At 39.2% G+C, this 27,979-nt stretch overlaps 4 protein-coding genes across 4 annotated transcripts; all 4 read right to left on the bottom strand.

Moving 5' to 3' along the window:
- Nucleotides 1-121: 121 nt before the first annotated feature.
- Nucleotides 122-3,089, bottom strand: LOC107150777 (keratin-associated protein 2-1-like). The gene has a single exon (XM_048791745.1). It carries the CDS (start codon nt 2,727-2,729, stop codon nt 2,205-2,207), a length of 525 nt encoding a protein of 174 aa, XP_048647702.1. The 5' UTR covers nt 2,730-3,089; the 3' UTR covers nt 122-2,204.
- A 2,439-nt stretch (nt 3,090-5,528) lies between these two features.
- Nucleotides 5,529-6,507, bottom strand: LOC107150608 (keratin-associated protein 2-3-like). Its single transcript, XM_015495744.2, has one exon. The coding sequence runs from the start codon at nt 6,368-6,370 to the stop codon at nt 5,954-5,956; it is 417 nt and encodes a 138-aa protein (XP_015351230.1). The 5' UTR covers nt 6,371-6,507; the 3' UTR covers nt 5,529-5,953.
- Nucleotides 6,508-13,967: 7,460 nt separating this feature from the next.
- Nucleotides 13,968-14,935, bottom strand: LOC107150607 (keratin-associated protein 2-1-like). The gene has a single exon (XM_015495743.2). It carries the CDS (start codon nt 14,882-14,884, stop codon nt 14,456-14,458), a length of 429 nt encoding a protein of 142 aa, XP_015351229.1. The 5' UTR covers nt 14,885-14,935; the 3' UTR covers nt 13,968-14,455.
- A 7,671-nt stretch (nt 14,936-22,606) lies between these two features.
- On the bottom strand, nt 22,607-27,333 carry LOC107150705 (keratin-associated protein 4-12-like). The gene is made up of 2 exons (XM_048791734.1): nt 27,013-27,333; nt 22,607-23,386 (listed from the first exon to the last, which is right to left on the bottom strand). The coding sequence occupies exons 1-2, from the start codon at nt 27,285-27,287 to the stop codon at nt 23,059-23,061; spliced, it is 603 nt and encodes a 200-aa protein (XP_048647691.1). The 5' UTR covers nt 27,288-27,333; the 3' UTR covers nt 22,607-23,058.
- Nucleotides 27,334-27,979: the final 646 nt, after the last annotated feature.

Below are 27,979 nucleotides of genomic sequence, written 5' to 3'. Positions count from 1 at the left end.
TTTTTTTTTTTTTAAAGCAAAACAAATTTAGACAGGTTGCTGGTGGTGGTAGAAGATATTTTTGTCATAACAAATCATAGGGCTTTGTTAATTAACTATAATATTATGAATACATTTTAATGTGTGAAATGTTATCTTGTGTTTTAGATTTGAAGAAATTTTTGTCATAACAAATCCTAGGGCTTTTTAAAATCATTATATCCAACAATAACATTAAAATAAATTTTAATTTGAAAAATATCATCTAGTTTTCTGGATTCTTGGTTGCCTGTACAAATGGATAAAAACAATTGTATATTTAAGGTGAATAGTTAACAACTTTTATTTTTTTATTTCTATTTTTTTATTATTAGTTTTTTTATTATTAGTTGTTAGCAACTTTTAAACAATACTTATTTGGGGGCACAACAATAGAGCATTGTGATTTCTATAGTGGAGATGATCATAAAATGATAAAAGATAAACTCAAGATTTAATAATTTGGTCACATTTTGAAGACATCAGAGAAGTCCACTACAAATAACATAGTGATATACCTTTCTGTTAAACAAAGAAAATTTGTTAGTAATACAAACAATAGCTGTCTAATTTATCTCCTTTAAGTCCATTTAGATTTTGATAGGTAAGTTTTTCAAAGTAAAACATAGTCAAGGGAAATGTTTAAATATTTTTCCCAAAATAGTTATAACTGTTAGGTAATATATTCCATTAAAAATAAAATATATGTGCATTTAAAAATTATATAATTAAGAAAAATCTAAAAAAGAAAATGAATACTATCATAAACTATGGTTAGATTTTGTTATATAATGCCACAAATTTTTTTTTTTTGTAAGTACTGAGGATTAAACCTCAGCTGCTCTACTACTGAACTAAATTACCAGCCCTTTTTATTTTTTGAAACAGTGTCTCAATAAGTTGCCCTGGCTGGCTTCAAACTTATGATTCTCCTGTCTCAGCCTCCTGAATATCTGGGACTATAGGCATGTGCCACCACACCTGGCTGTTATAGGTAATTTTTCCTGCGTACACACATATAGACATGCAACAAAAATTTCCTTCACAATGTGGTTTTATACTTTATAGTTTGTTTATTTTTTCACTTAAATATATATGTGAGAAGCAATTGCATGATATTTCCTAATATGTTTATAATCTTCAACTGTTTTTTTACTATTTTTTATTTATAAAAATATTTTTATTTATATTATAACTATTTTTATTTAATTGCTTATATTATACATTATTTGTCGTTTTTCTTATTTATATCTCATCTCTCCAAATAGACTATAACATCTTTGAAGCTGGGACACCATTTTATTCCTTTGTGTCCTCTCAGGGTGGTGAACTTAATGCCACATTCATAATAGATATTCAATAAACATGTGTAGATTGACATCCTTGATTCATTTTCTTGGAAAATACCACTAATGTGGAATTTCTGAACATAAAGGCAAATAGCCCCAGACAGCAAGTGCAGATATAGTATGCACAAGAGTCGGTGTTGTCAATAACATTCTCAAATCTCAAACACAAAAAAGGAGATTCTTTATCCAGGATAGCATTTACACTTGGGCACAAAGAAAAAAGAATGTCAAGATTCCTTCCTTCTCAAGCTACCAGGCCTTTGTGGTGTACCAACAGGGATCAGTTCAGTAAACAAACCCTCAGGCCAGAAATTAAGCGTCAACCCAGATTTGGCCTCCTAATGTCCTCCAATGGAGGACAATTCTCAGGTGGCTGATCCTAGAATACTGACTTCCAACTTCCTCATCAGCTACAATGCTCTGTACTTGCCATGTACCATAATTATGAAACAAACAAACAAACAAACAAACAAAAAACTACTTAGATTGTTTCAGAAAACAAATTAAGAAAATTATTCTGCATCGTGCCTTGAAAATCTCTGGATGATGACAATCTAGCAGAAGGAAGTATTACAAAGACCATGATTCTATGCTGAAAGTATTCAGTTTATTAGAAACAGACAAAGTGATATAGGAGTTAGGTGAGGGTCCAAAGAGGACAGAGGAGTCTTCATCAGTAATTGGCCTGAGAAGTGTCTTCCGGACATAGCCAGAGCTAGTAGGAAAAGAGGAGGGATGGGCTTCTCAGGAAAACGCAGAGTGGTCTCTCAAGATGCCCCAAAGGGCTATAGGATAGACCCACTCATCTCCCGAGGCTCCCTTAGTTATAATAGGCTCTCAGCAGCAGGGGTTGCAGCAGGAGGTCCTGCAGGTGGTGCGGCAGGGCGCAGGCTGGCAGCAGTGGGGGCGGCAGCAGGGCGCCTGCACACTGATGGGCTGGCAGCTGGTGGAGGCCCAGCAGCAGGGTCTGCAGACCACGGCCGTGCAGGACGTTGGGCAGCAGGTGATGGGGCGGCAGCAGCCTTCCTGCAGGCCACAAGGGTCGCAGCAGATGGGGCGGCCGGTGGGTTCACAGATGGGGCGCGTGTAGCGGGGCACACAGGTCACGGGGCGGCACACGGTGGTCTGGCAGGACACCGGGCGGCAGCAGCAGGGGTCGCGGCCGCAGCAGGGCTGGCAGCAGCCTCCACAGCTCTGGGAGGAGAAGGAGCCACAGCAGGAGCCGGTCATGGTGGAGTGTGGGCTGGAGTAGTGTTGAGGACTTGAGAGGAGTTGGAGGTTCTCAGGTGTGAGGACTTCTTCCTTCTCTGGGCCCTTTATATACCCTGGCCAGGTGCTCATGACCCCAGGGCACATGATCATTTCTTTGTTTTTGTGTATTTCTTCTGAATAAGTCCTCTAGACATCTTTTAGGTGTTTGGATAGTCATAAAATTCTATTTGTTTCCCTTCTTTAATGGAGATTCATTATATTTTGCTATTTATAGTTCACATAGGAACTTAATGACCTTAACTTCAAAGTCTCCAATTATCTTTAGAATTTGATGATGCTTTTGCCCGTTGATGTTTGGATAGCACGAAGTAGCTGTCATACCCTTAGGGTTACTAACAGTGGAAGTTAATTAATTAAGTTTTGAGCATTCTTTTCTACTGCAAGCTTTCTGGGGAAACAAGTTGAGAATAATACTATAGAAATATTTTAAAAGCCAAGTTGTTTTTTGGGTTTTTTTCCCCCAGTAAGAGAAGAATTTTTCTATCTACTTTTGGAGCATTAGTCCTGTGTTATCAGTAGTTTTTGTCTTAGAAACATGCTCACTGATTTCTGGGCTTAAATCTTTCCAAAGCAAGGTGAATTTCTTTTTTTTCCCCCCAGGTTATCAAATGATAGATTCAATTTATTTATTGCATATTGGATATTCTGTCTTTCTTTGTTGTTGTTTTTTTCCTGTCAGTTTTGGAAAGTTGCATTTTTTTTTCAAGGAATTTGTTCATTTCATCCAAATTATCAAAAATATTTTTTGAGGTCTCAATGTGAATTTTATTATTTACAATCTTCATTGAATATCATTGAGTTTTAATTATGTTTCAAGCATCATGCTTCATGAAACACATGTGTTAGTTTATTCTTCATAATATTCCTTTGAGGCTGCATTATTTCCCATCTCAGGAATTACATAAGTGACTTGCATGTATCCAGTTAGTGTTTGAGCCCATGCTTATTCCAGAAATATCTGCAGGAACATTGTAAGCCCACAGAGCTGAATAGTAAGAGGTGGGAACCACATTCCCAGGTGTTAAGAAATATCTGATTTATTTAAGAATTTTAATAGTGTATTTATTTTAAAGCAATTGTTATTTGTGATATGACTAATTTTTAGAGTCATCTGAAAAGACTACGTGTTACTGATATCCTCAGGAATTGGAAGAATTATCTGCTGCTCAGCCCTCTAAAAATTCTAAAACACGCCCTAATGAGATAGTATAGTTGGGCATAATTAAATAGTCATGGGGCACTAATAGAAAAGCCATCAATATAATGCAAAAATCAAAGAACCTGAGTTAATTCGGATGAAGGTTGCCATCTTCCAATGTGATAAAACGTCTGGGTAGTGACCCCAGGGGAAAGTGATCTCAGGCCCCATCTTGTCTATACCCAGTGTCTCCAATACCTCCTTGTGTGTGAGGCTTGAGCTCATTTCTGTTTACAAAACCAGCTATGATTTTCTATTGTTTCAAACTGTTAGGACTTGTAGGAAAATATTCCATGATCCACTCTGTAGACTTTACATCTTGATTTGCTTGGGTCTGACATTTTTTTCTGTACAGCTAGATCTGGGCTTGGAGGTTCAAGATTTTTCCTTCTTCAGAACCATGTTGCTTTCACAGTCCCTGACAGGCTTACTGGGACTTCCACCAGACACTGTGGTTGACCAGGGCATGGGGTTATCATGGAAAAAAATTCAATAATAATGATGAGTTTGGGAGAAAACAAAGCATTGTCTATCTGAGAAAGCACTCTAAGGTAAGGAGTCTCTAAAAGCTCAAGAAGGAAAAATCTGAGAGGAGGAAAACAAGTATAGTTAGAGAATTTTAAAAACGCTGATCAAGAACATGTAGAAAGAAATTTGATTTGTAAGCCTATCCATTGGTGAACTATTAGACCCTTAATAAAGAGAAAACACCATACTAAAAATGTAAATATTTTGAGTATAGTAGGCTTCTCATTGATAAACTTTTACCACATTAAAAAAAAAACAAACAACTTTTCTACATGAGGTGACTTACTGTATAATTGTAAGAATGCCTATGTCCAAAATGAGACAAGAGTTGGCATGGGGTGTCATGCCTTTTACTCCTCTGACGCCCTTAATATGTATTTCTTCAACAAATAATCCCCAAATATCTTTTATGTGCCAAATATTGTGCAGGTCAGTGGAATCTGGTAGCAGACAAATTCAGTCAAGATCCCTGGTCACAGAGCTTACTCACTTGAGTCTTCAACAGGCAGGATGTATGCCTAAGCATACGAACAGCACATTCCCCAACTCTTTCAGATTAGATGTGGGGAACTCAAAACATCGATTTCAGGGGAACAATCTTGATTAGTCGTCTTTGCCAGGCTAAACGTGTCTAACTACAAAACCGTATCCAATATGGATTAATAACTGCACAGTGCTATTTTTTAAAGAGTAAAATGTATGTCAAGTTCATAGTCAGGATGGTTCCATCCAAAGCTATATTTGTCCCTCTTTTCTCAGCAGCAGCAATTTACTGGAAGCAGAGTTGGCCGTGGAGGTGCTGTGAGAGCCATGCAGAGAATGGGAGAGTGGGTGCTTCAGCCTAGGGCATTCAGGGGTCGGGGTTTCCGAGTACTATTTGACATCCATCACTGCACAATTTTCTATACTGGGGAAGCAAATGCAACTGTACCTTAACCTTCCTTCCCCTTATTATGTGTATAAATCATTTATGAGTCACATTCACGATCAGAGACCTGCTGTAGTCCCATGGTTTCCACAAAATTTGTTGTATTGGAAGATGGAGGTACAGCACATGAGATGATCTGAATTATTCGATTTACCATTACAGACCTTGCCCCTGAACTGTTCCTATGTTATAGCACATTTTTTTTTCTTTTTCAAAAGGAGCTTTTGAAGATTCAGAACAATAAAAACAAACATATTTGCTTCCCCAGAAATAAAATTTTATTTATTTTGAACCATGCAAAATTCACAGCATAAAAATAATATCCTGGAAAAAAAAATACCCCGTCTGAGACCCTTGAGATAGTGGGAAAAAGAGGATGAGTCAGTGGGTTAGAGCTTCATTCCAGAGAAACTTTGATCTTTGTTTATGCATTTTTAAAAAATATCCAGGAATTCAAATGTTGACAGCTGAGATTTTTCCAAAGCTTGTGAAGAGGGCCAGGATTTGCTGCATAATTATGTAGGAAACTAGGCAGTTACTGTTGAGCTAGGGGTTGAAGAACAGATGGTTGGGAAGGCTGCATCTCTCCTCGGATCCTGCAGGAGTGGTGAGAGTTGGTGCATTTTTCTTCACACCTGTTGATGTTATGTGTTGGGCAGCTCAGCAGCAGGAGTTGCAGCAGGGGTTGCAGCAGGAGGTCCTGCAGATGGTGCGGCAGGGCGCAGGCTGGCAGCAGCGGGGGCGGCAGCAGGGCGCCTGCACACTGACGATCTGGCAGTTGGTGGAGGCCCAGCAGCAGGGTCTGCAGACCACAGCTGTGCAGGACGTTGGGCAGCAGGTGATGGGGCGGCAGCAGCCTTCCTGCAGGCCACAGGGGTCGCAGCAGATGGGGCGGCCGGTGGGCTCACAGATGGGGCGCGTGTAGCGGGGCACACAGGTCACAGGGCGGCACACGGTGGTCTGGCAGGACACGGGGCGGCAGCAGCAGGGGTCGCGGCTGCAGCAGGGCTGGCAGCAGCCTCCACAGCTCTGTGAGGAGAAGGAGCCACAGCAGGAGTCACAGCAAGAGCCGGTCATGGTGGAGTGGGGATTGGAGTGGAGCTGAGGACTTGAGAGGAGTTGGGTGTTCTCAGGTGTGATGTCTTCCTCCCACTTTGTGTCCTTTATATACCCTGGCCAGGTGCTGATGGCCCTCGGGATACAAGGACGTTTCCTGGAGTTGTGGTTGCCCACTGAAACAAGAACTCTGGATTCAGTTCCTGAAGCAGCAGTTCCAGCCTGGGGTAGGATGATTTCCTTTCCACCTGTCTGCCTTTTTCCTTGAAATGAATATTTAATGATTTGTATCATCAGAAAAATTGCTTAGCCATCAGCCAATCCTTCCAGACCAGGTCATGTGACTGGTTGAAAGTTTGAAGGACCTAGTGATGTCACACCACACTTTCCTCTTGTTCACCATCTGTGATGAGGCTGTTCATGAATCACAGGCCTGGTTTCTGGTTGACTCTGAGACAAGGGGCAATTTTCTAAAAGACAAAATGACTCATTAAAGAAGATGTGTATTTGTTCTCCTATGGGAAAAATGATCCTGTGTTTTTGTCAAGGAACATATTACTTCTCCTTGTTTATAAGGAAACAATCACCAAAAATACTAGTGTGATTTAAAAAACAAATAATGTGAGTAGGTCTCTAATTCATAATCAACTTATGTAAACAGTGCTAAACTCTTTCGGGGTAGAGAAAGAGAAATAGAAATAGAGTAAATTCTGAATAGTTTCCTATTATATACTAATCACAAATATTAAAAAGGCAATACAAAAGTAGATAAAGTAAATAGAGGAGAAGAACTTTTCATGGATCAATAAGGTCCAATGAAATGAAGTTTTTATTTATCTGTCTTTTGAATGCCATTTCCTGATTATAGTCTTGGATATACAATTAAAATTGGAGTTATTCTTGCTTTCTAGATGGGACATAAGCCCTCTCCACTAACTTATTCATGAATCTATTGAAAATATTTATAAAGGAATTTATTATCTTTTTTGCAGTAGACACTGGCTGTTGCCTGAGGTTTTGGTTGCATATGAGGTATGAAGGTATGGTTATAAAAAAAAGACAAAAAAAAAAAAAGACAAGGGGAATTAAGTGGGCTCTTGGCTGATAAACAGCTTTGTCTTTTAAAGGCATAGCTAAGAAGAATAAGGATCTAGAAAATAAAGGAGATAAAAGGTAGCATTGTCCCAATTTGGCTGATAGTCTTCAGGCTAAATTTGCCTCTGAGGTGTGTTTTGTTTTATGTGCTTATTTTCAATACACTTTTTCATTCACCATATCCCTGATTCTTGAGGTCTCTGAGTTTATGATCCTTCACAATTTTTGGAAGACCATTTAGTTAAATGATTTCTCCAAAGATCTTTGCAACAAAGAGTGGTTCTTAGAAAATATAAGTAAGCTTGACAAATTCTTAGCCAAACTAACCAAAAGAAAAAGAAGATCCAAATTAACAAAATTAGAGATGAAAAGAAAGATATCATCACAGACCTTTTTGAAATCCAGAGGTAATTAAAAACTATTTGAAAACATATTCCAATAAATTGGAAAGTCTAGAAGATATTGACAAATTTCTGGATACACGTGATCTATCTACATTGAACCAAGAGGATATGGAAAAGCTAAGCAGACAAATATCACGCAATAAGATTGAAACAATAATAAAAAGCCTTCTATCAGAGAAAAATCTGGAACCAGATGAATTCTCAGCAGAGTTCTACCAGTTCTTTAAAGAATAACTACTGCCAATCCTCCTCAAATTATTCCATGAAGTGAAAAGAGAGGGAACATTCTCAAATTCATTCTATGATGCCAGTGATATCACCCTATATCAAACAAGATAAAGATATATCCAGGAAAGCAAACTTCAGACCAGTATCCATAATGAACATTGATGTGAAATTTCTTAATAAAATATTAGCAATCAGCATTCAAAAAAACATTAAAAACAATTACTTAAGCAAATTGTTTTCATCCCATGAATTCAAGGTTGGTTCAATATACACAAATCAATCAATGTCATCTATCACGTAAATAGAATTAAGGAGAAAAATTACATGAACATTTCAATAGATGCATATACAGCCTTCAACAAAATTCAACACCCATTCATGTTAAAAAACAGTGGAGAAATTAGGGAAAGAAAACTTATCTCAACATAATAAAGACTATATATGATAAATCCAAAGCCAACATCATACTGAATGGAGAAAAACTGAAAGCATTTCATCTAAACTGAGGAACAAGACCAGAATGTCCACTCTCACCACTGCTATTCAATATACTTCTTGAAACTCTAGCCAGAGCAGTCAGGCAAAAGAAGGAAATTACAGGGATGCAAATAGGTAAAAAAGAAGTCGAATCATCTCTGCTGATGACATGATCCTGCAGACAGAAGACCCCAGAATTCTAGAGCTATTAAATTAAGCAAAGTAACATGATACGTGATCAGCATAAAAAAATCAATAGCTTTTCTATACACTAATAATGAATCTGCTGAGAAAGAAAACAGGAAAACAATTCCATTCCCAATAGCCTCAAAAAATACTTGGGAATAAATCTAATCCATGAGGAGAGAGACCTCTACACTGATAATTATAGAAAACTGAAGAAAGAAATTGAAGAATATCTTAGAAGATGGAAAGACCTACCAGGTTTTTTGGATAGGTAGATTTAAAACATTGTCAAAGTGGCCATATTACCAAAAGTGATCTATCTATTCAGTGCCATCCCCTTCAAAATATCAATGATATTCTTCACAGAATTAGAAAATAAAAACTGTCCTAAAATTCATTTGGAAGAATATAAGACCCAGACTAATCAAAGAAATACTGAGCAGGAAAGCAAGTCTGGAGGCATCACAATACCTAACCTCAAACTATACTACAGAGCTATAGTAACAAAAGAGCATGTTATTGACACCAAAACAGGATATGAAGACCAGTGGAATAAAATGGAAGACACAGAGACAAATTCACATACAGTCTTCTAATCCTTGACAAAGATGCCCAAAATACACATCGAAGAGAAGATAGTCTGTTTAACAAATGGTGTTGGGAAAACTGGCTACCAATATGTAGAAAAAATGAAACTAGATTTCTCTCTCTCCTTGTATACAAAAATCAACTCAAAGTGGATCAAAGACTTAGGGATTACACTAGAAACACTGTAACTGCTAGAAGAAAGTACAGACTAACACTGTAACATATTGGCACAGGCATAGACTTCCTTAAGAAGACCCCTAAAACTCGAGAAATCAAACCAAGAATCAATAAGTAGGATCAAATTTTAAAAAGCTCTACACAACAAAGGAAACTATTAAGAGCATGAAGAGAGATCCTATAGAATGGGAGAAAATATTTCTCAGTTACTCTTCCAACAGGGAATTAATATCTAGATTGTATAAAGAACTAAAAAAACCCTTCATAGCCATGAAACAAAATTTCCCAACAATAAAGGAGCAAATGATCTATGCAGACATTTCTCAAAAAAACATAGATGGCCAACAAATGTATAAAAAATGTTCAGTATCTTTAGCAATCAGGTAAATGCAAATCAAAACTATCCTGAGAGATCATCTCACTCCAGTCACACTGGCAATCATCAAGAACACAAATAGCAGCCAGGTGTGGTGGTGCCTGCCTGTAATCCCAGTGGCTCTGGGATCTTAGCAAGATCCTAAGCAATTTAGCAAGACCCTGTACCTAAATAAAGTATAAAAAGGGACTGGGGACATAGCTCAGTGTTAAGTGCCCCTTGGGTTCAATCCCCAGTATCAAAAAAGGAAAAAAAAAGTACAAAACAAATATCAATAGTTGCTGGTGATGATGTGGGTGTGTGGGGGGTGATGGGAAGGAATATTTACATATTGTTGATGGGACTGTGAATTAGTACAACCACTTTGGAAAGCCTTTGAAAATTCCTCAAAAGGTTAAAATGAAGCCACAATATGACCCTGCTATCCCACTCCTTGTATTTATCCCAAAGTACTAAAATCAGCGTACTACAGTGGTCCATGAAGACCAATGTTCATAGCAGTGTACGTACAAAAACCGACTTATGGAACCAGGCTAGGTCCCCATCAAGAGATGAATGGATAAAGAAAATGGGACAGACAGACAGACAGACACACACACACATACACACACACACACACACACGAGTCTTATTCAGCCATAGAGAAGAATGAAATTATATCATTTGCTGGCAAATGGAAAGAACTTGAGAATGTTGTGTCAAGTGAAATAAACCAGACCCAAAAAGTCCAAGGCTGAATGTCATCTCTCATATATGAACCTGGAAAGAAATAAGGGGAAAAATGTTGGGGGGAATATCACGAAAATTAAATGGGGAACAGTGGAGTGGAGGGAGGGTGTCAAGAGAAAGGGAGGAGGGGAAGGTAGAAGAGCCACTGTGGAATGAAATTGGCCAACACTTGCTTTATTCATGTATAAGTATCACAACGAATTCCACTTTTATGTATATCGCTCATGCATCAATTAAAAAAGAGTAAATAAATAGAAGGAAGACCAGTGGAGTAGAGGAAGGGAAGCAGGATGAAGGTAGGGAAAGGGGAAGTTCTGGGGATTGAGGATGAGCCAACTGTACTATATGCATTTATGTTTATGTCAAAATGAACCCCACTATTTGTCTAATTATGATGCACTAATAAAAACAAAGAATCCCATAATGACATTTCTCTTCCCATGGTTCTCTGCTGTGTGGACTCCCTTGCTGTCCCAATTAAGATCTACGTGTGTTGGACAAGAGGTGTGTCCCTGGTCCTTATGGCATGGAATTTTTTTAGTCATATCACTCCAGCTCCACACATTTTGCAAGAGCATTATCACCAGTGGGAGTAATTAAACTTTAACAGCAGTAACAGTTATTGTGGAATTTTTGTGTTTGATTGAAAAAGAATTTAGTGATGGTGACTTTGACAGTGAGACATGCCAATTAATAGTCTCAGGAGTTTTGTTGTGTCTGGAAGTTGCTGGAGGTTGCTGGATGTCAGGGAACTTCTAAATTGTTGAAATAGAACGTGCACTCCCTGGGGAATTCGCTCTCAGAAATAATCGTAGAAGTATTTCCTAATCATAAGAGTCAGAGATGGGGATGAGGAAGAGGGGAGGGAAAGAACAGAAAGACAAGAAAAGAAAAAGGTCTCAAATTCTTCTCACCATTTAGCAGTTTTCTAACTTAGAACAAATGACATATATCCTCCTAGCCTCATCTGTAAAGTGAGCATAGTCTTCAGGGCCTGGTGTTCTTCATGAGCTGGTTTATTATAAAATCCACACAAATGTGGAAGACAGAGAGATGGATAGCTTTGACTGAAAGAGAGAAACTATTTTAATTAGAAAATACAGAAAAACAATCCTTAGGGAAGTGGTGGAATTTGTGGATTTTTTCCCCCCTGGAATTAAAATATATTTATCTTTTTTCAGTGGTTTTGGTGTTCATCTGTCTAAAGTCAGGGAAGACTAAAACAGGTCATCTTTTGTGATCTCTTTCTCCTTTTTGTTGTTTCATTCCCTTGGATGGCTTAATCTGTCTATTAGATTCACGTATTATATCCAGTTCTTGTTTTTTTTTCCTGCTGCTAAGCTCTTGCTTATAAATCTTATAATGTAGGACTCATTCTTATGGATTTGTGGAGTCAATACTTAAAGACCGCTTTCATCCTGAGACAACCTTAATCTATTACCTAGTCAGATTTTTTTTTTGCCTCTTTTGCTATATTTATTGGAAAAATCTATTTCTAACAGTGGATGTGGACTATATTGAAAAAAAAAATTGTTGAAATGTGGTTGGTAAAATCTTCCCCCTAATTTTTTCTGACTCTCAGGAAGATTGAATGTGTAATGGTTACATATATATATATATATATATATATATATATTTTTATCCAGTTTGATACAGTGATGTGCAGATGTACTGCGAGAACTAAACATGAATGGTACTGGGCACTTAGAATGCCCCAGGTGCTTTATGTGCATAAATTCAGTTAACTTTTTCCAACAATATACATTGATTAAGTATTAATTTTCCCATTTTTCAGATAGAAAACCTGAGGGTCAGAGAAGTTAATTTATATGACTGCTGAAGTTTTTGCTTAAAGAAGTATACATTTTGGAATTCTTTTTGTGAAGACAATTCTCTTCCAATTTAGTTTGATTCAACGAGTAGAAATCAAGTACCTGCTGTAGTACTGAACTCTGAGCTCAGTACTAAACACCCAAATCAACCAACCACAGTCTTTTCCTTGAAGGCAGAGAAATAGATCATTTAGATACAGTGCTTTGTGGGGAGGGAGGTAAGCTCAAGATCTACTGGAACATGCGAGGAGCTCCTAACCTAGCCGATGTTTGTACAAGGGTGTGTGTGCACATGTGTGTGTGTTTGTGTGTTTGTGCGTGTGCACACATGTATTCATGTGTTTTTGCGGTAGGAGGTTTAAGACATGTCTGCTGGAGATAACTGATCTGAATCTTGGAAATGAATCAGAGTTAGGTAAGTAAAGAAGGTGGAGAGAATAGGTAGCTGAAAGAATATTTGAGATAAATGAAAGAACATGAAAAAAACAAAATCAAAATCAAAATCAAAACCTCAGGGAATGACAGATGCCCAGGAACTATGAGAAGTTCAGCGTGCTTGAGGCAAAGCTTGGTGGGGAGTGAACGGTGAGACATGGATCTCAGAGGTGAGCAATGGACAGGCCACAGAGGCACAGAGGTCCTACCTATGTGAGCCGTCATAGACTAGCTTGGGGTCCCTGTGTGCCGTTCAGATCCTGGCACCGGGATCTGCAGCACCTGCCTGTCCTCCTCACCATCTCTGTCTCCTCTGCTTCTTCCTCTTCTCTTGCTTCCTCGTCATTGCTTTCCCTCCCCCTCTCCCATCTGTTCTTGAGCCCCTCTCTTCTTTCTTCCTTCAAGTCTCCTTTTTATTCCATCCAGAGGAGGCTCTAGAGGCCATCCTTTCTCACTTTTATTTAGAGGCATTTCTCCTCCAAACTGATCCTTGGGATTTCAGCCTAGTAGTGCTGCTTCAGTCTCATGTCTGCATTTTTTTTTTCTTAACTGAGAGTGTGTTCATTATTTCTTGTTCTGGCAGAAGTTTTTGGATGACTTCTAGGGCCATGCTTTATTAAACCCTCAAAGTAGCTCAAATCTAGATCTTCCTCTGAGTGAATCACGGTCCTGAAATTCTGATGTGTATGAGAATCACGTGGAAATAATAGAAAAGAGGAACACTAGTGGGTTTTAGCCCCAGAGATTTTGATTCAGTGGTTTAGTTTGGAGCCTAAGAATATGCATTTTAATAAGTGACCCAAGAGATTCTGGTATGGGTGATTTCAAAGTGCATAGATTGTGCTTTGAAAACCACTGCTCCAGGAGCTGTGGTAAGGAGCTGAGAGGAGCCAAGCTGGTCAGCTTGCTGCCAGTGGCCACGGTGGACTTCGCATAGTCTATTTCCACTCCTTCCACCCCTCTTTACTAACACTGGGTTTACTTAATTGTCTAACGCATTGGAGTGTACGGGATGTGGCTAGCTAATCACTAATGGGCAGTCCCTGGCCATTGAAGAAGGTCCTCTGTAGCAGTGAATGCCTGACTGACCAAGTGGAATCTGTATGGATAAAGTTTCAATTAGGTTGAGCTTTAGTTTCCTTATGCAGATTCCAAAGTCCTGTCCATCTGTGTGCACTCACTCATCAGCATGCATTAGTGAATGAATCAGGGAGCAGAGTGGTTTGCTATGCCAGGAAAAATTAGTTTATTGACAACAGTGAGCAATGCATTACAGAGGATGATGGCGAGGGTTTGGGCAGCCCAAACCATTAGGCTCAGGATGGGTTTGCAGAGTCCATTTTGGGGACATTTAAAGGGTCAGTTGAAGCATTTAAAGCATCTACATTGTTGGCTGATGTAGATGCCTGGGAATTGGGCAGAGGGTGGTGATGAAAATCCGCTTACATGAGACTGCCTCCAGATGGCAGGATGTAAAACTAACCGTTGTCACCTTTGAAAAAAGTTTTATTTTCTTGCAACTTGATTAAAATGCCCAATAGGTGCTTAGGCTCTGGTGCTCTGTGGAGACAGCAGGGGCTCAGCAGCAGGGGTTGCAGCAGGAGGTCCTGCAGGTGGTGCGGCAGGGCGCAGGCTGGCAGCAGTGGGGGCGGCAGCAGGGCGCCTGCACACTGATGGGCTGGCAGCTGGTGGAGGCCCAGCAGCAGGGTCTGCAGACCACGGCCGTGCAGGACGTTGGGCAGCAGGTGATGGGGCGGCAGCAGCCTTCCTGCAGGCCACAGGGGTCGCAGCAGATGGGGCGGCCGGTGGGCTCACAGATGGGGCGCGTGTAGCGGGGCACACAGGTCACAGGGCGGCACACGGTGGTCTGGCAGGACACGGGGCGGCAGCAGCAGGGGTCGCGGCTGCAGCAGGGGTCGCGGCTGCAGCAGGGGTCGCGGCTGCAGCAGGGCTGGCAGCAGCCTCCACAGCTCTGGGAGGAGAAGGAGCCACAGCAGGAGCCGGTCATGGTGGAGTGTGGGCTGGAGTAGTGTTGAGGACTTGAGAGGAGTTGGAGATTCTCAGTGTGATGTCTTGTTCCTTCTCTGGGGCCTTTATATATGCTGCCAGGTGCTGTGGGACTTCTGGACACAAGAGCATTCCTTATTCATCTTCTGGCCAATGAAGTGAGGAGTTAGCATTGACTAATTTTTTTTTTTTTTGGTCACCCCTACCTCATACATATTCATGCATATATACCACAAATATTCCTTCCTTTTGTTTGTTTTTAGCAAATTTAGATAATGGATTCAATTCTGATGAATTTGCCTTTGAAATATTTCTAACCCATTAAAGAGAAAAGAATGTGTTTTCTAAACTAGATAGTACCTAATCACTCCGTCTCTTGGCCCTGAGGCCAGCAATTTATTTCTTCCCTTCAAAGACGCTCAGGATTATCACCCAAGCAGTGACTTGCTTATTATTACACAGGGACACGACAGTAACAGGTTAATAGTATCATTCCAGTGCAGACCAATAGGCATCTGCTTCCCAGATGTCTCCTTCCACGACTCACCTGAAGGCAGGCCTGCGGTTTTCCATGTGAGGATGGACCACATGCAATCCCGCCACACTGGTTTTGTCACTCTCCCCTGAATGGGATCTAAGCTTCCCTACCCTGGTTGTTGATGTCCCCTCATTCACCTGGAATGCCCTCCTCCTCCTTTTAATCTGAACTCAACGTCTACCCTGTTTGTAAAACCTGCTGCAAAGATTCATTGCAATTTTTATCTTTGTCATTTACTTGGGATTAATCCTTGCATCTGTGGAGTCTGGGAAGGGGCTGTAGAGGGTGTATAGGTCTGTCCCCATATTTTAGAGTGGAGGTTGTAAGGGTTGACTAAGGTCACACAGTGAGCTTGCATTATGAAGACTGAGCTCCAAGACTCCTCATTCATCAGTAAGTGGCCTTGACATTGAATTTTTTTTTTTTTTGCTTACCAGGCTCAGTGAACCAGGGTTTTTATTAAAGTAAGTAGTAAACATCTTCCTTTATTTAAGCAGCATCACTAGAAGTGGTACTGGAAGAGGATAAGAGGAGCATTTGACTCCAGTGACAGGGAACCAGAAAGTGTCTCAGGACTTCCAAGTGGGGTCAGCCCTGGGCTCTGGCTCTCTGGAAGGTCAATAGAGAGTTGCTGGACTACTAGTTTCCCTAATGTCAGTCTCAAAGTATGAAGCTGTGAAACATGCCCTTGTCTAATTTCTTTTAAGTTATTTACATCTTCACCATGTACATTATGCTTTTTGATGGATTCCATCTATGAGTTTCTTGTTTCTGAAGTAGATCTACATTTTCCCTTTGGACCTAAAAAAAGAGAATACTTTCTAATCAACCCCACTTAAACTCTACAACCCCAAAGGGAAAAAAAATAACAGCAGAAATCTTGCAAAACCTCATTCAAATGCTTTTTAAATGTCATTAGTCCTAAAATCACCCCATCTCAAGATTCAAGGGTTTTTGTTTTGTTTTGTCATCATGAGGGAATCTGTCCCATTTTGCACTTCAGATACCCTGGAAGACATCATAGATGTGAACTATGTCAAATTCATTCTCCATCTTTCCTCAGGCCAAGATTTCTTCCTGACGCCTTCATAATATTAGTTGATTTTTACTATAGACAGATAATTATCCAAGATACTGTGTCTAGAATTAAAGGCACTGTTCTTGGCAAAATGCTTTGATAGAAGGATAATATTTTCCTGATTTATTTACACACATCATTTTTATGAATGCTCAACTTTCTGTGGTCATTTTTGGTCCAGCAATCCTTTGAGCCTTATGTCTTATAACACAGTTTTATGAGGAATTCTATTTTCTTTTAAGCTAGTCTCTTCCTGTAAAAGCAGTTTATCTCATCTCCCCTGGATGGTGGTTTCATTTGTCAATGATGGATTTCAGCTACCGTTTTCCTGCCTACTATGCAAGAACTTCAAGTTACCTTTTATTGAGTACTTCATATGTCCCAGGGATGGTCACACAGATGATTCAAAGATCTTATCTGATTAATGATCATAATAATCAATAGAGATAGGTATTATTATCTCCACTCTATAGATGAGGAGTCTGGAGCTTAAAGAGATTAATTAATTTGCCCAAGGTCACACAGCTCTAAACACAGTCTAGATTCAAATCAAAGCATGTCTGACCTAGAACCCTGTGTTTTAACAAACATGCTTACAAAATAAATGGATTATCCTTCAATTTAACATGAATAGGCCAGTTTATACTATTCATATTAGCTTCATTTTATGTATTAATCTACAATTTATTAATCTGAACTCTCCAGAAAATTTATCAAACATTAAAATATAACTAACCGTGGCACATACTCTTGGACATTTACTCCATTTTTATTTTCTTTGTAGAAAACAATCTGCTTATTTTTGCATACTGACTGATGTATTAAGCTAGTTTCTCATTGCTACCATGGTTTAATGAGCCAGCTCTTGCTTCATGACAAACAACCACAAACTCTCATCACACACAATAATAAGTCTTTATTTCTCGGTCATGTGTCTGCAGGTCAGTTGAGGTTGGCTGATTAAGGCTGGCCTTCAGGCTGCAGGTGGGTTTGGAACTTTTTTTTGAATTTGAATTTCCTTACTTAGCAAATAAAAATACAGGTTCTCAGTTAAGTTTGGATTTCAGATAAACAGTAGATAATTTTTATAACTATGTCCCGGTGTAGATGGGGTGTACTTATATTTAAAAAGTATTTGTTGTTTATCTGAAATTCACATTTAATGAGGTGTCCTGTTTGAGCTCTCACCCCTTCCTCCCCTTCTTCTTTCTTCTATATTAGCACAGCACAGCAATTCCAGTCACGCAGGCACATTTCAAGTCTCTGCTTGAGCTGAAAAGGATATTTCTCTTGGCAAAAAGGGAGAGAGAGAGAAAAAAAATATTAAAGACTTATCTAATTTACTGAAGTGGAGAATCAATTATTTTAGTGATCTCTATTGTGAAGTTTGAGAATGTCAAATTAGATCATGTCCAGGGTCTCCATCCGTGTGGGTCACTTTTACTCCTCTTCCCTCCTCTCTTCCTGGTCAGTAAGAAATGTCATTGACTTAACAAGAACCACCTGATTTCTCTATAAGAAGTTCATATTGTTTCTCTCCTACCAATTTATATTTGATTGGGCATTCAATAGAGGGAAAAAATATACCTATTAAGAATAACACTAATTTTATGAGATAAAATATTGACTTACTCAAATATTTCATTAGCAATATTATTTCATTGCTTAAAATAAAAATAGATTATTTAATGATTGACAAGTGGAATTTTCTCTTGAGAGAAATATGATTTTGGGACTTGCATTAATATGGGCCTCTCCTCTGACTATACAGATGTAAGGATTCTGATATATATATTTTTTTGTACTGGGGATTGAACTCAGGGACACTCAACCACTGAACCACATCCTCAGCCCTATTTTAAATTTTACTTAAAGACAGGATCTCACTGAATTGCTTAGCACCTCACTTTTGTTGAGGCTGGCTTTGAACTCTTGATCCTCCTGCTTCAGCCTCCTGAGATGCTGGAATTACAGGCATGTGCCACTGCACCCCGCTAGGATTCTGATTTTAAAGTAATAAAATTTTTAGCTAAAAGAAAGAAATTCTCAGATTCCTGAATGAAGATGATATCAGCTGCCACTTTGTTCAGTCTGTAATGAACTCAAAACCAGATTCTTCACTCTGTGACCTGGTAATGTAATTTTAGATTAGTCAGTGATGCAGGGCTGGGATTTTAATGTCCTCTCACAGAGACTAATGATACTAAAAAGCTGAGACTTGGGAGGACCTCCTGCCTGAGATAGGAGAACTGGAAACAGAGTTCACTGATCCAGAGAAGACTAATGAATCTTGTTCTTTGAGGGAAATAGCTGGAACAAGAAAATAATCTATATCAATACTAAAACTTATAGCAATATGGTTTGGGAATCCAATTTTAGACTTCCCTGTGTGTGAGAATACCAAGCTAAGAAATCTATTTGTTTCAGGTTAGATAAATCTCTGGAGCTTCTTGCAATAGCAAATTTGAAACCATTGTGGGGGAGAGCCGGTCCATTTGCTCACATGGGGTGTCATTATTTATCATGAGTTAATATTCTACAGGAATTTCTTTTTATTATGGGTCTTGAATGTTCCTTGGGTGTGGGAGTGTCTTTATAACATTTACCAATATATAACCAAAACCTAATTATTGGCCTCAGTTATGTGTGAATAGTATGGCTTCCACTCTGGTTAGTTTGGTGTTACAGTGACGGACATGATTTTCCTCTACACTTTCACCCATGCAATTGTCTACCACTAGAAACTACATGGTTTGTCTGAGTGATAGTGAAAATGATGAGGCTGAAATTCTTTGTTTGGATATTCCTTAGTGAAATCACGTTTTTGAGAGGGAGGGGGACATTGGATGTACTTATTCCATTAGCCCATAGGAAAAGATGAAAAGTTTCATTCTATTTCACATGCTTTCCCTGACCGCTGTTATTGCATTGTATGAATCAATGTGTCATACTTTAAATATCCACTGTCGATATTTTTGAAAATCTAAAAGTGGACATTTGATTAAACATTACTTTGGATATGTTGCCCTCCCTAATGTGGATGGGCCTTAGACAATCAATAGAAGACCTGAATAGAATAAATGTCTGTCTGCCTAACAAGGAATTCCTTCTTCCCACTGCCGTGATATCAGTCTTTTCTGCCTCTTTTAGATGAACTCTGAAACCTTGGCTCTTCGTGGGCCTTAAGACTACCCACATGTGGACTGGAACTACATTGATTCCCCTGGGTTTCCAGTTTGCTAACTGCAGATCTTGTGACTTTTCATGTTCCACAATCATGTGAGCCATCTGGTGAGATCATCCTGTACTTTTCTGTTAATGTACTAACATAAAATTCAATTAAATATTTTCATTTTACAGGGAGTGGGTACTGGAGATTGAGACCAGAGGCCCTCAACCACTAAACCCCATCCCCAAGCCCTTTCTTATTTCTTATTTTGAAACAATGTCTCCCTAAATTGCTGAAGGCCTCTCAAAGTTGCTGAATCTGTCCTTGAACCTTCAATCCTCCTACCTCAGCCTCCTGAACCACCGGGATTATAGACATGCTCCACCTTACCCAGCTAAATATTTTCTAATTTTGAAGCACTTCTAAATTTCTAGAACAAACTCTAGTTGGATATGATGTATTATCTTTTTGGATATTGCTGTTTCATTTATTAGCATTTATTTGGTTTCTGCATCTGTGATCTTCAGTAATATAAGCCTATAATTTTCCTTTATCACACTGTGCTTGTCTGGTTTTGAAATTATGTTTGTATTCACCTTATAAAATAGTGAATTGAGAAGATTTTTCTTTTTTTTCTATTTTTTTAATTTTTCCAGTTTGAATGGAAGTGAACTTCCTTTAAGATTTAGTAAACTTACTTCTAAATCAATATGAGACTGGTGCCTACCCTCCACACATATCAACATATATAGAGGGTAGGTTTTGAATCATATACATAGTTTCTTTAATGATTATTATTTTTATGTTTTCTACATCTTCTAGGATTTAATTTTGCTAATCTATATTTTTATAGAAATAGTCAATCCAATCATAATATTTTAACATATTAATATAAATTTATGTATAATTTTTTTAGTTTGTTTTAAAAAAAACACTTTCCTGGTGGCTGATTATACCTCCTATCAAATGTATTATTTATCCATTAGCCCTTTAGTCACTCTTTACTCTCTCTCTGATCAGTTTTGCCAGACTTTTCTTACTTTACGGATTATTTAGTTGTTTATGAAGTTGATTTTATTGAACTTTTCATTTAAACATTTCATTATTACTTTTTACATGTTTTGTGATAACCTTCCTTTTTCATGGGGTTTACTGATGGACAAGAGTGTGGTGGAAATGCAAAGAGGAGGGAATTTCAAAGCATCACTTCAGGGTTAACTCCTAATGCCAGCCTGCTCCAATGTCACAGATAAAATAAAATAATTCAAGTTTTTTATTTTTACCTTTGATGTACCGAAAAGTTTTGGATATGTAAAACCCCAATATTATATTTTATAATTTCATCTGTGATTTCAGAACTTAGGGTTTCATAACAACACTCCTAACTCTTCTGTGTAAAATTTAAAGTATATTTCATCCTATTTATTTCTTCTTTTTTGATTGGTTCTTTTTTTAGTTATCCCTGACAATAGAATATATTATGACATAATTATAAAAGCATGGAATATAATTTGTTCTAATTCAACCCCTGGTATTTGCCCTTCCTCTCCCTCCCACCTCCTCTTTCCTTCCCTCTACATTCCTTCTTTATTCCAAACAGCTAAGGCAGATTCCAAATGAGTTGTGAAATGGGGGAATTTTCTTCTTTCATGAGGGTGTCTTAATTCTAAGATTAAAATCTCGGAAACCTTTTTCTAATGGCATCTGAAGAAACATGAAGCTTACCAGTGATGTCTACACAAATCATCTTCACCCCTGTTGTTTCAATAGTCTAGATCCATTTCAGTGAATGGTCATGGGCTCATTTTGATACCAGTAACGATTACTGAAGCAGTCAGTCCTCCTGGAGGGTCATGCCATAACACTGTGTCTTTCAAATTCAAGTGCAGCCACCACTCCTGGACATTCTATCTCCAATGTGCATCCCAGCTGAGAACTACTAGGAACTAACTATAATTTTTAAAATCCTTAGATAGAGAAAATGAGTTTTGAAATTTTAGACTTCTAGGTTCATATATGTTAGAATATGAAGTGTAGAGATGTTTGAATCATAAGAAAAACCCTGAAAGACCACAATCGGAAACATACCACACCATCCAGATGAAATGTTGTTTCTTAAAAATGTAGCGAAATCTGCATTTCTTCTCATCAGAACTCAATGGGAAATACTGCCGCAGTCTGGCTGGGCACAAAATCACGAGCCACTCAAGCAGGAACAAACTTTATTTTTGAAACTGCGCCAATACCCCTTCCGGAAAATGCAGCGTTTTCCCAGACCCCAACAGGAAGTCCCTCCTCCGGAATTCCCTCCTACCGTACTTCCCCAACCAATGGGAACTCTCCAGGAGTCCCGTAGCAGGCTGAGGTGGACAGCAGGAATCTAATATCCATAAGAATGCAGATCTTAACATAATCATATCATCTCAATGGCTTGCTGGCGTCATCTTTCAACCAAAAATGCCATGCATCATACTGCTTGGCTATGGCTCTTAGCAAAATACAACCCTCTTTGTGAACACACTTTGAAATGTTGTTTATTGAATGAATGAATGGGGTACATTATCTTCTTTGTAGGAGATTTTCCTGCTTTCATTGGCTAACTGTTTTTCCCCAGAAATTTGGTTGTACATTTTCTCCAAAACAAAACCAATGGTATTAAGAGGCATAATGTACAAACAATGTAATGATTTTTAAGTCCTAATTTAGGATATGGACACACAGGCCACATGTATGTGCATGCATGGGCACACACCACACACCACTTTTTACACTTACAAATGCACCACTTTTGTGTTAATATCCTAAGTTGTCTATATTTGACTTAACACTTATTTTCAAAATTATTTCAACATGAACTTTTCTGTGTCTTTATATAAAATATAATTGCCTGGTTACTGAGTAAATGACTCTGAAAATAATAGAGAACAACATCAAAGAATTCTTTTAGGCAGAAAAATTTTATTTCAAAACAGAAGAGCAACAAAACATAAGAAAATTACTCTAAGAGAGAATCTATGATATAACTGGACCCCCAGGACTGAGGGAATAAAATTAGTGCCTACATTGGGGCTAGAGTTAATGTTTAACTTTTTGAGAAAAATAATGTAGACCCTCCAAGCCGTAAGGAAAATGAGTAATTTGGAGGATGAAGGTAATTTCTTTGCTAGTGGATTACAAATTAATTTTTATTTGATGACAGCATTGGAAAGAAGAGAGTTTAAAATGAACTATAAGGTGCTTCTTTGGGACAGTGTTGGGCTGATTGGAATCATGAAGCCCATTCTGTTGAATGACATTAACCAGATTCCATGTGTCCTAATGGTGGGCCCAAAAGAAGTTCTGCATCTGTGGGGAGAGAGGAGATAAGGAGGTGGTGTTCAAAGACAAGATTCAGCAGTCAGGGATGGCACAGCACATGGGGCGGGGGCAGGTGGAGATGACACAGGTGGGGCGATAGCAAGTGGTGTGGCAGGAGACATTGCCACAGACTGGACGCAGGCGGCAGCAGGTCTGGCAGCAGCAGGAGTCACAGGAGGGGCGGCAGCAGCTGGAGATGCAGCAGCAGGGGCGGCAGCAGCTGGAGCCACAGCAGCTGGACCCACCAGAGCAAGAGGGGCGGCAGCAGCTGGACACACAGCAGGGCCTGCAGCAGCTGGGGTGGCAGCAGCTGGGGTGGCAGCAGGTGGTCCTGCAGCAGGTGGTCTGGCAGCACCNGGGATTTTTTTTTTTTTTTTTTTTTTTTGATTGCTAAAATTGCACAATGGATTTTTCTTTCACAGGAGCATTTGTTAATTTCTAGAATCAGTAATTTTCAATAAATATGTATTCAAGATATCCTACTGTCTCCTCTGAAAACAGAACAGATAACCCCTCATGTCTTTCCTCGGGGTACTTGTATAAGATCCACACCAGAAAACAATGTGGCAAAAATTAAAGAATTACAATTACTTTAATTCCACAACTAAAATAAAAATATACAGTTTGTGGATGCATTCCATGCACCCTCGGTGTGTGCGTATCATAGTGACATGTTCACTGTGTCAGGCTTTGTGCTGAACATTTTTTATCCATATTGTTTTTAATCTTTAATGCAGCCCTATGAAATAGCGTCCTTACTCTTAGTGGAAGAGTCAAAAGACACACAGAAAGGTTTAAACAAACTTAAAAGTTTGCAGCAGTCTGGCTGGGCACAATTCAGGAGCCACTTATCAAGCAGAAATGAACTTTATTTTTAGAACACACACCTCACCACAGGAGCTCTTCAGGAATTCCCTCAGAGCCCAACTGCCACCACGGGCTTCCCACAAGCCTCTCAACCCCTACTCCTCCTGCTCTTGAGGCCTATTGGCTGGGTCGTGTGAGTGGAGCCAAAAGAGTTCCCCAATGAGCAGCTCCGTGGTCTGAAAGGGCCGGGGAAACAGCCCAAAGAGCATCACCGCAGAGGAGCCAATCAGCTGGCAGCTGGAAGTTTGCTGGGGCCACGGTGAGCCAATCAGCTGGAAGTTTGCTGGGGCCCCTTGGCTGTGGCTCTCAATAAAAGTTGTTCAAGATTAAACAAAAACTAAGCCTAGTATGTCTCCAAGTGGTCAGGGAAGGGGTGAACAATAAAACTTGCAAGCCTGTGCTGAAGCTGTTGAATTTCCGGGAATGTTTGTTGTTCCTTGTCAGCTCTGCAAACCTACTCCTCTGTCATGACCCAGCTGAAGTGCTTCCTTCTCAATATCTTTCCTAATAAGCTGCCTCTCCTAATAAGACCTATATCATTATTCTTTGTCTTGTGTTTCTAATTTAGCACTCTCCTGTATCCTAGTTACTGACTTCTGCCATTCCCACAGGTGCAATCCTAGTACCCTGAAGTCCTGGGCTATGGCATTTATTTCTGTTACCATAAGGTGGAGAGAGAGAACACTGGCTATAAGTGTTTGTGGAGTGAATGAAGTATCTTTTGACTGCTGGAGCAAAGAAAAGGAATATTCCAGACAAACAGATTGCAGTTCCATCTGAGGAAAACTGCATTTTTGTGGTAACATGTCACCTGATAAATGACATGTGAAAAGTTGTGGAAGTTAAGACTCTGTTTGCATTGAGACTTGTTTATAGATATCCATGAATACTGTGCTTAACTGAAATGCCCATATCCACACAGAAGAAGCCAGGAAGGCGGGAAACACCAAATGGTAGCACCAGTCCTTCACCTGCTGACTTCCCTGTTTTACTCTTATTGCTAGGAAAAAAAAAAGTCACTATTACTAGTTTGATATCAGTCAACCAAATTTATTTGCTGAACATCTATTGTCTTCATTTTTATTTTATATAGTGCAGAACTTGGGACAGAGACTTGAGTGCAAATAGTATACTTGAGGGGTGAGTTTAGGAGATGCAAGTGAGGAATTATGGAAAGTAAGAGGAGGAAGAATGTTTGTGTTAATGATGGGGTCACCACTGTGGGCAACTTGGGTACAAGCCGAGGGTACATGCCTGAGGCTGGAAGCATTTCACTGCCATGATTTTATGCTCAGAATATTCTAGAAAATCAACTAAGAAGTGGCATTAATCATGAGTTCATTAAAATATGAACTTGTAAAAATCAACAGATTTCTTATGCACTAGCAATAATCCTCCACAAAAATGTAATGGGCCCAAAACTCACCATTCTTATGATAAATAAAAATATTAAAATCTGCTGAGCAATCCAATTGGCCTCGATGGGAGAAAGTAGTAATATTTCCTGAAGGACATCAAATGGTATTTTAATAAACACCAGAACAAAAAAATGTATAACTAAAGCCAGATTTGTGACTAAATGCATACATGTAGTACACATACATTTAATAAGGGTTTATCTCATACCAATGGCTCTTGAATGATATTGGCAACGACTAATGAAAGAAAACTTACTTTGGGTCAAATTCTTCTGTGTCATTTAGATTTTTAAAGACTATATATTTATTATAGGATCTTCTTAAGCCTCATATATATGAAACATTTGACCTGGTATATAGAATGTCTCAATTTTATCATGGCAAAGATTATAGGTGTGGGGGGATTGTATAATTTCATTTTGGATACCTGATTTAATGTATTGGTTTGTTCATTTCTTCTATTTAACTCAATGTATAAGATGTCCACAGTGTAGATGTAAATCAAACCTTGACATCATAGACATCTGGTGTGGGATCAATCACTCTTTGATATTGGGGCTGTCCTGTGCCTTATACAATGGCTGGCATCATCCTTTGGGTCTTCCTGCTGGACAACAGCAACAAGACTTTCCTTCCACCACTTGTGCCAACCATATCTCTAGACACTGTTGAGATCTTCTGAGGGCAAATTTGCCCCTTGTTGAGAAACACTGATGTATGGCTACCTCATTTTCCCCAGTGGTTATATTGTGTTCCTAGGAAGCTACCAAGGTGTATTTAACTACTCACTGATCAATAGATATTTGGACATTTTCTTATTTTTCTTATAAAAAAGATGTATTAAGATCTCATTTCAAAACTTTTAGTGAAGCTGGACATGGCGGTACACACCTGTAATCCCACTAGCTTCAGAGGCTGAGGCAGAGGGATCACAAGTTCCAGGCTGCTCTCGGTAACTTAGCAATGACATCTCAAAATAAAAAATGAAATGGATGGGTGATGTAGCTCAGTGGTGGAGTGGCGGCAGCAGCTGGAGATAAGTATATAGTCTTTAAAAATCTAAATGCCTTGATTCCATTCCCACTACTGCAAAAATAAATAAATAAAATAAAAATTTATAGTAAAAAAAAAGAGTAACAACCACATTCAATTTTCAATGACAATAGAATGGAAGTTTATTTTTTTCATATAGGAATAACAAGGTACAAGAAAATCCTTGCAAAGGAACATAAAGTGATACTTGATTGGATTTCAATGTCAGAGGTGTTAAACTGTTAAACATCTACGGCCCTACAGATGACAGAAGCAATCTCAAATTCTTTAAGCATGACGAATGGACGTCCTGAAGATAAAGGGGAAAATGCTGGAGGTAATGTGTTAAATTATGAGGAGATCCTCAGTGAATTCATTTGCAAGGTGAGGAGTTTGGACAAAATTCAGGAAGTGGAATATTCAGAATAACTAAGAATCAGATTGGCTTATGAGACTCAGGAGATCAATTCTCTAGGGCATGACATTTTTTTTTTTTTTAGAAGGAAGGTCTACATCTGTGGGGGAGAGGAGATAAGGAGATGGGGTGTTCAAAGACAAGATTCAGCAGTCAGGGATGGCACAGCACATGGGGCGGGGGCAGGTGGAGATGACACAGGTGGGGCGATAGCAAGTGGTGTGGCAGGAGACATTGCCACAGACTGGACGCAGGCGGCAGCAGGTCTGGCAGCAGCAGGAGTCACAGGAGGGGCGGCAGCAGCTGGAGATGCAGCAGCAGGGGCGGCAGCAGCTGGAGCCACAGCAGCTGGATCCACCAGAGCAAGAGGGGCGGCAGCAGCTGGACACACAGCAGGGCCTGCAGCAGCTGGGGTGGCAGCAGCTGGGGCGGCAGCAGGTGGTCCTGCAGCAGGTGGTCTGGCAGCACCTGGGCTGGCAGCAGCCATAGCCCTGGCCAGAGCAGCAGGAGCCACAAGAGGAGTTGCACATGGTGTCAGAGACTGGAGGTTCTGGGTGGGTTTCCAAGTGGGTGAGTGTTCAGGTTTGATCTTTCCTTTCTCTCTCTTGCTTTTATACCCTGCTGAGGGCTACTATGATCATGTGAAGGATCTTGATTATACTAAGAAAAGATCATTTAGTTTAGTTAATTAGATAATTATGTTTATCTGGTAAACATCGCTATTTATAGAAAAGGGACCATTTCTTTTTCCTGTTGTATTATGAGCTCTCCAATTTGGTGAAGCCATGTGAATCAGCTCCATTTTTCATCTTGTCTGATATGTCTCCTAAGGTAGACCCCTTACATGACTTTAATTGGGTTTAATGTTTGTTTTTCATTTATGTATTCACCTCCAGAAAATATACGGGGAATAGATTTTATGGTGATTAAATCCCCTCTGTTTTGAAAAAAGTTAAAAGCAAGTAATATGTAATTCTGACATGAAAATAGTTGAAAGACCCATATTTTGGAGGTGTGTGGGAGATAGCTTGTGTGCAATGAGGAATACTGTGATTCCTTTGGATTTTCTGAATGGCCAGTGAGGTGTAAAGGATTCCAGTGATGTTCCTGTCTATTTTGTCTTACTGAGTCTATTCAGTTTGAAGAATTATAATGCAATGGATTCATTACTTTTAAATAATAAAAAATCACATTGGCATGATTTTTATAAAATATTAAAATT

The sequence above is a fragment of the Marmota marmota genome, unplaced genomic scaffold (genome assembly GCF_001458135.2).
Source record: "Marmota marmota marmota unplaced genomic scaffold, marMar, whole genome shotgun sequence".
NCBI classification, from domain to species: Eukaryota; Metazoa; Chordata; class Mammalia; order Rodentia; family Sciuridae; genus Marmota; species Marmota marmota.
The sequence above is the reverse complement of the archived record's forward strand: the minus strand, read 5'-3'. Positions and strand labels throughout refer to the sequence as shown.

Bases quoted from the DNA above. Each gene is read 5' to 3' on its own strand.
- LOC107150777 (XM_048791745.1), bottom strand. From the start codon at position 2,729: ATGATCATGTGCCCTGGGGTCATGAGCACCTGGCCAGGGTATATAAAG.
- LOC107150608 (XM_015495744.2), bottom strand. From the start codon at position 6,370: ATGACCGGCTCTTGCTGTGACTCCTGCTGTGGCTCCTTCTCCTCACAG.
- LOC107150607 (XM_015495743.2), bottom strand. From the start codon at position 14,884: ATGACCGGCTCCTGCTGTGGCTCCTTCTCCTCCCAGAGCTGTGGAGGC.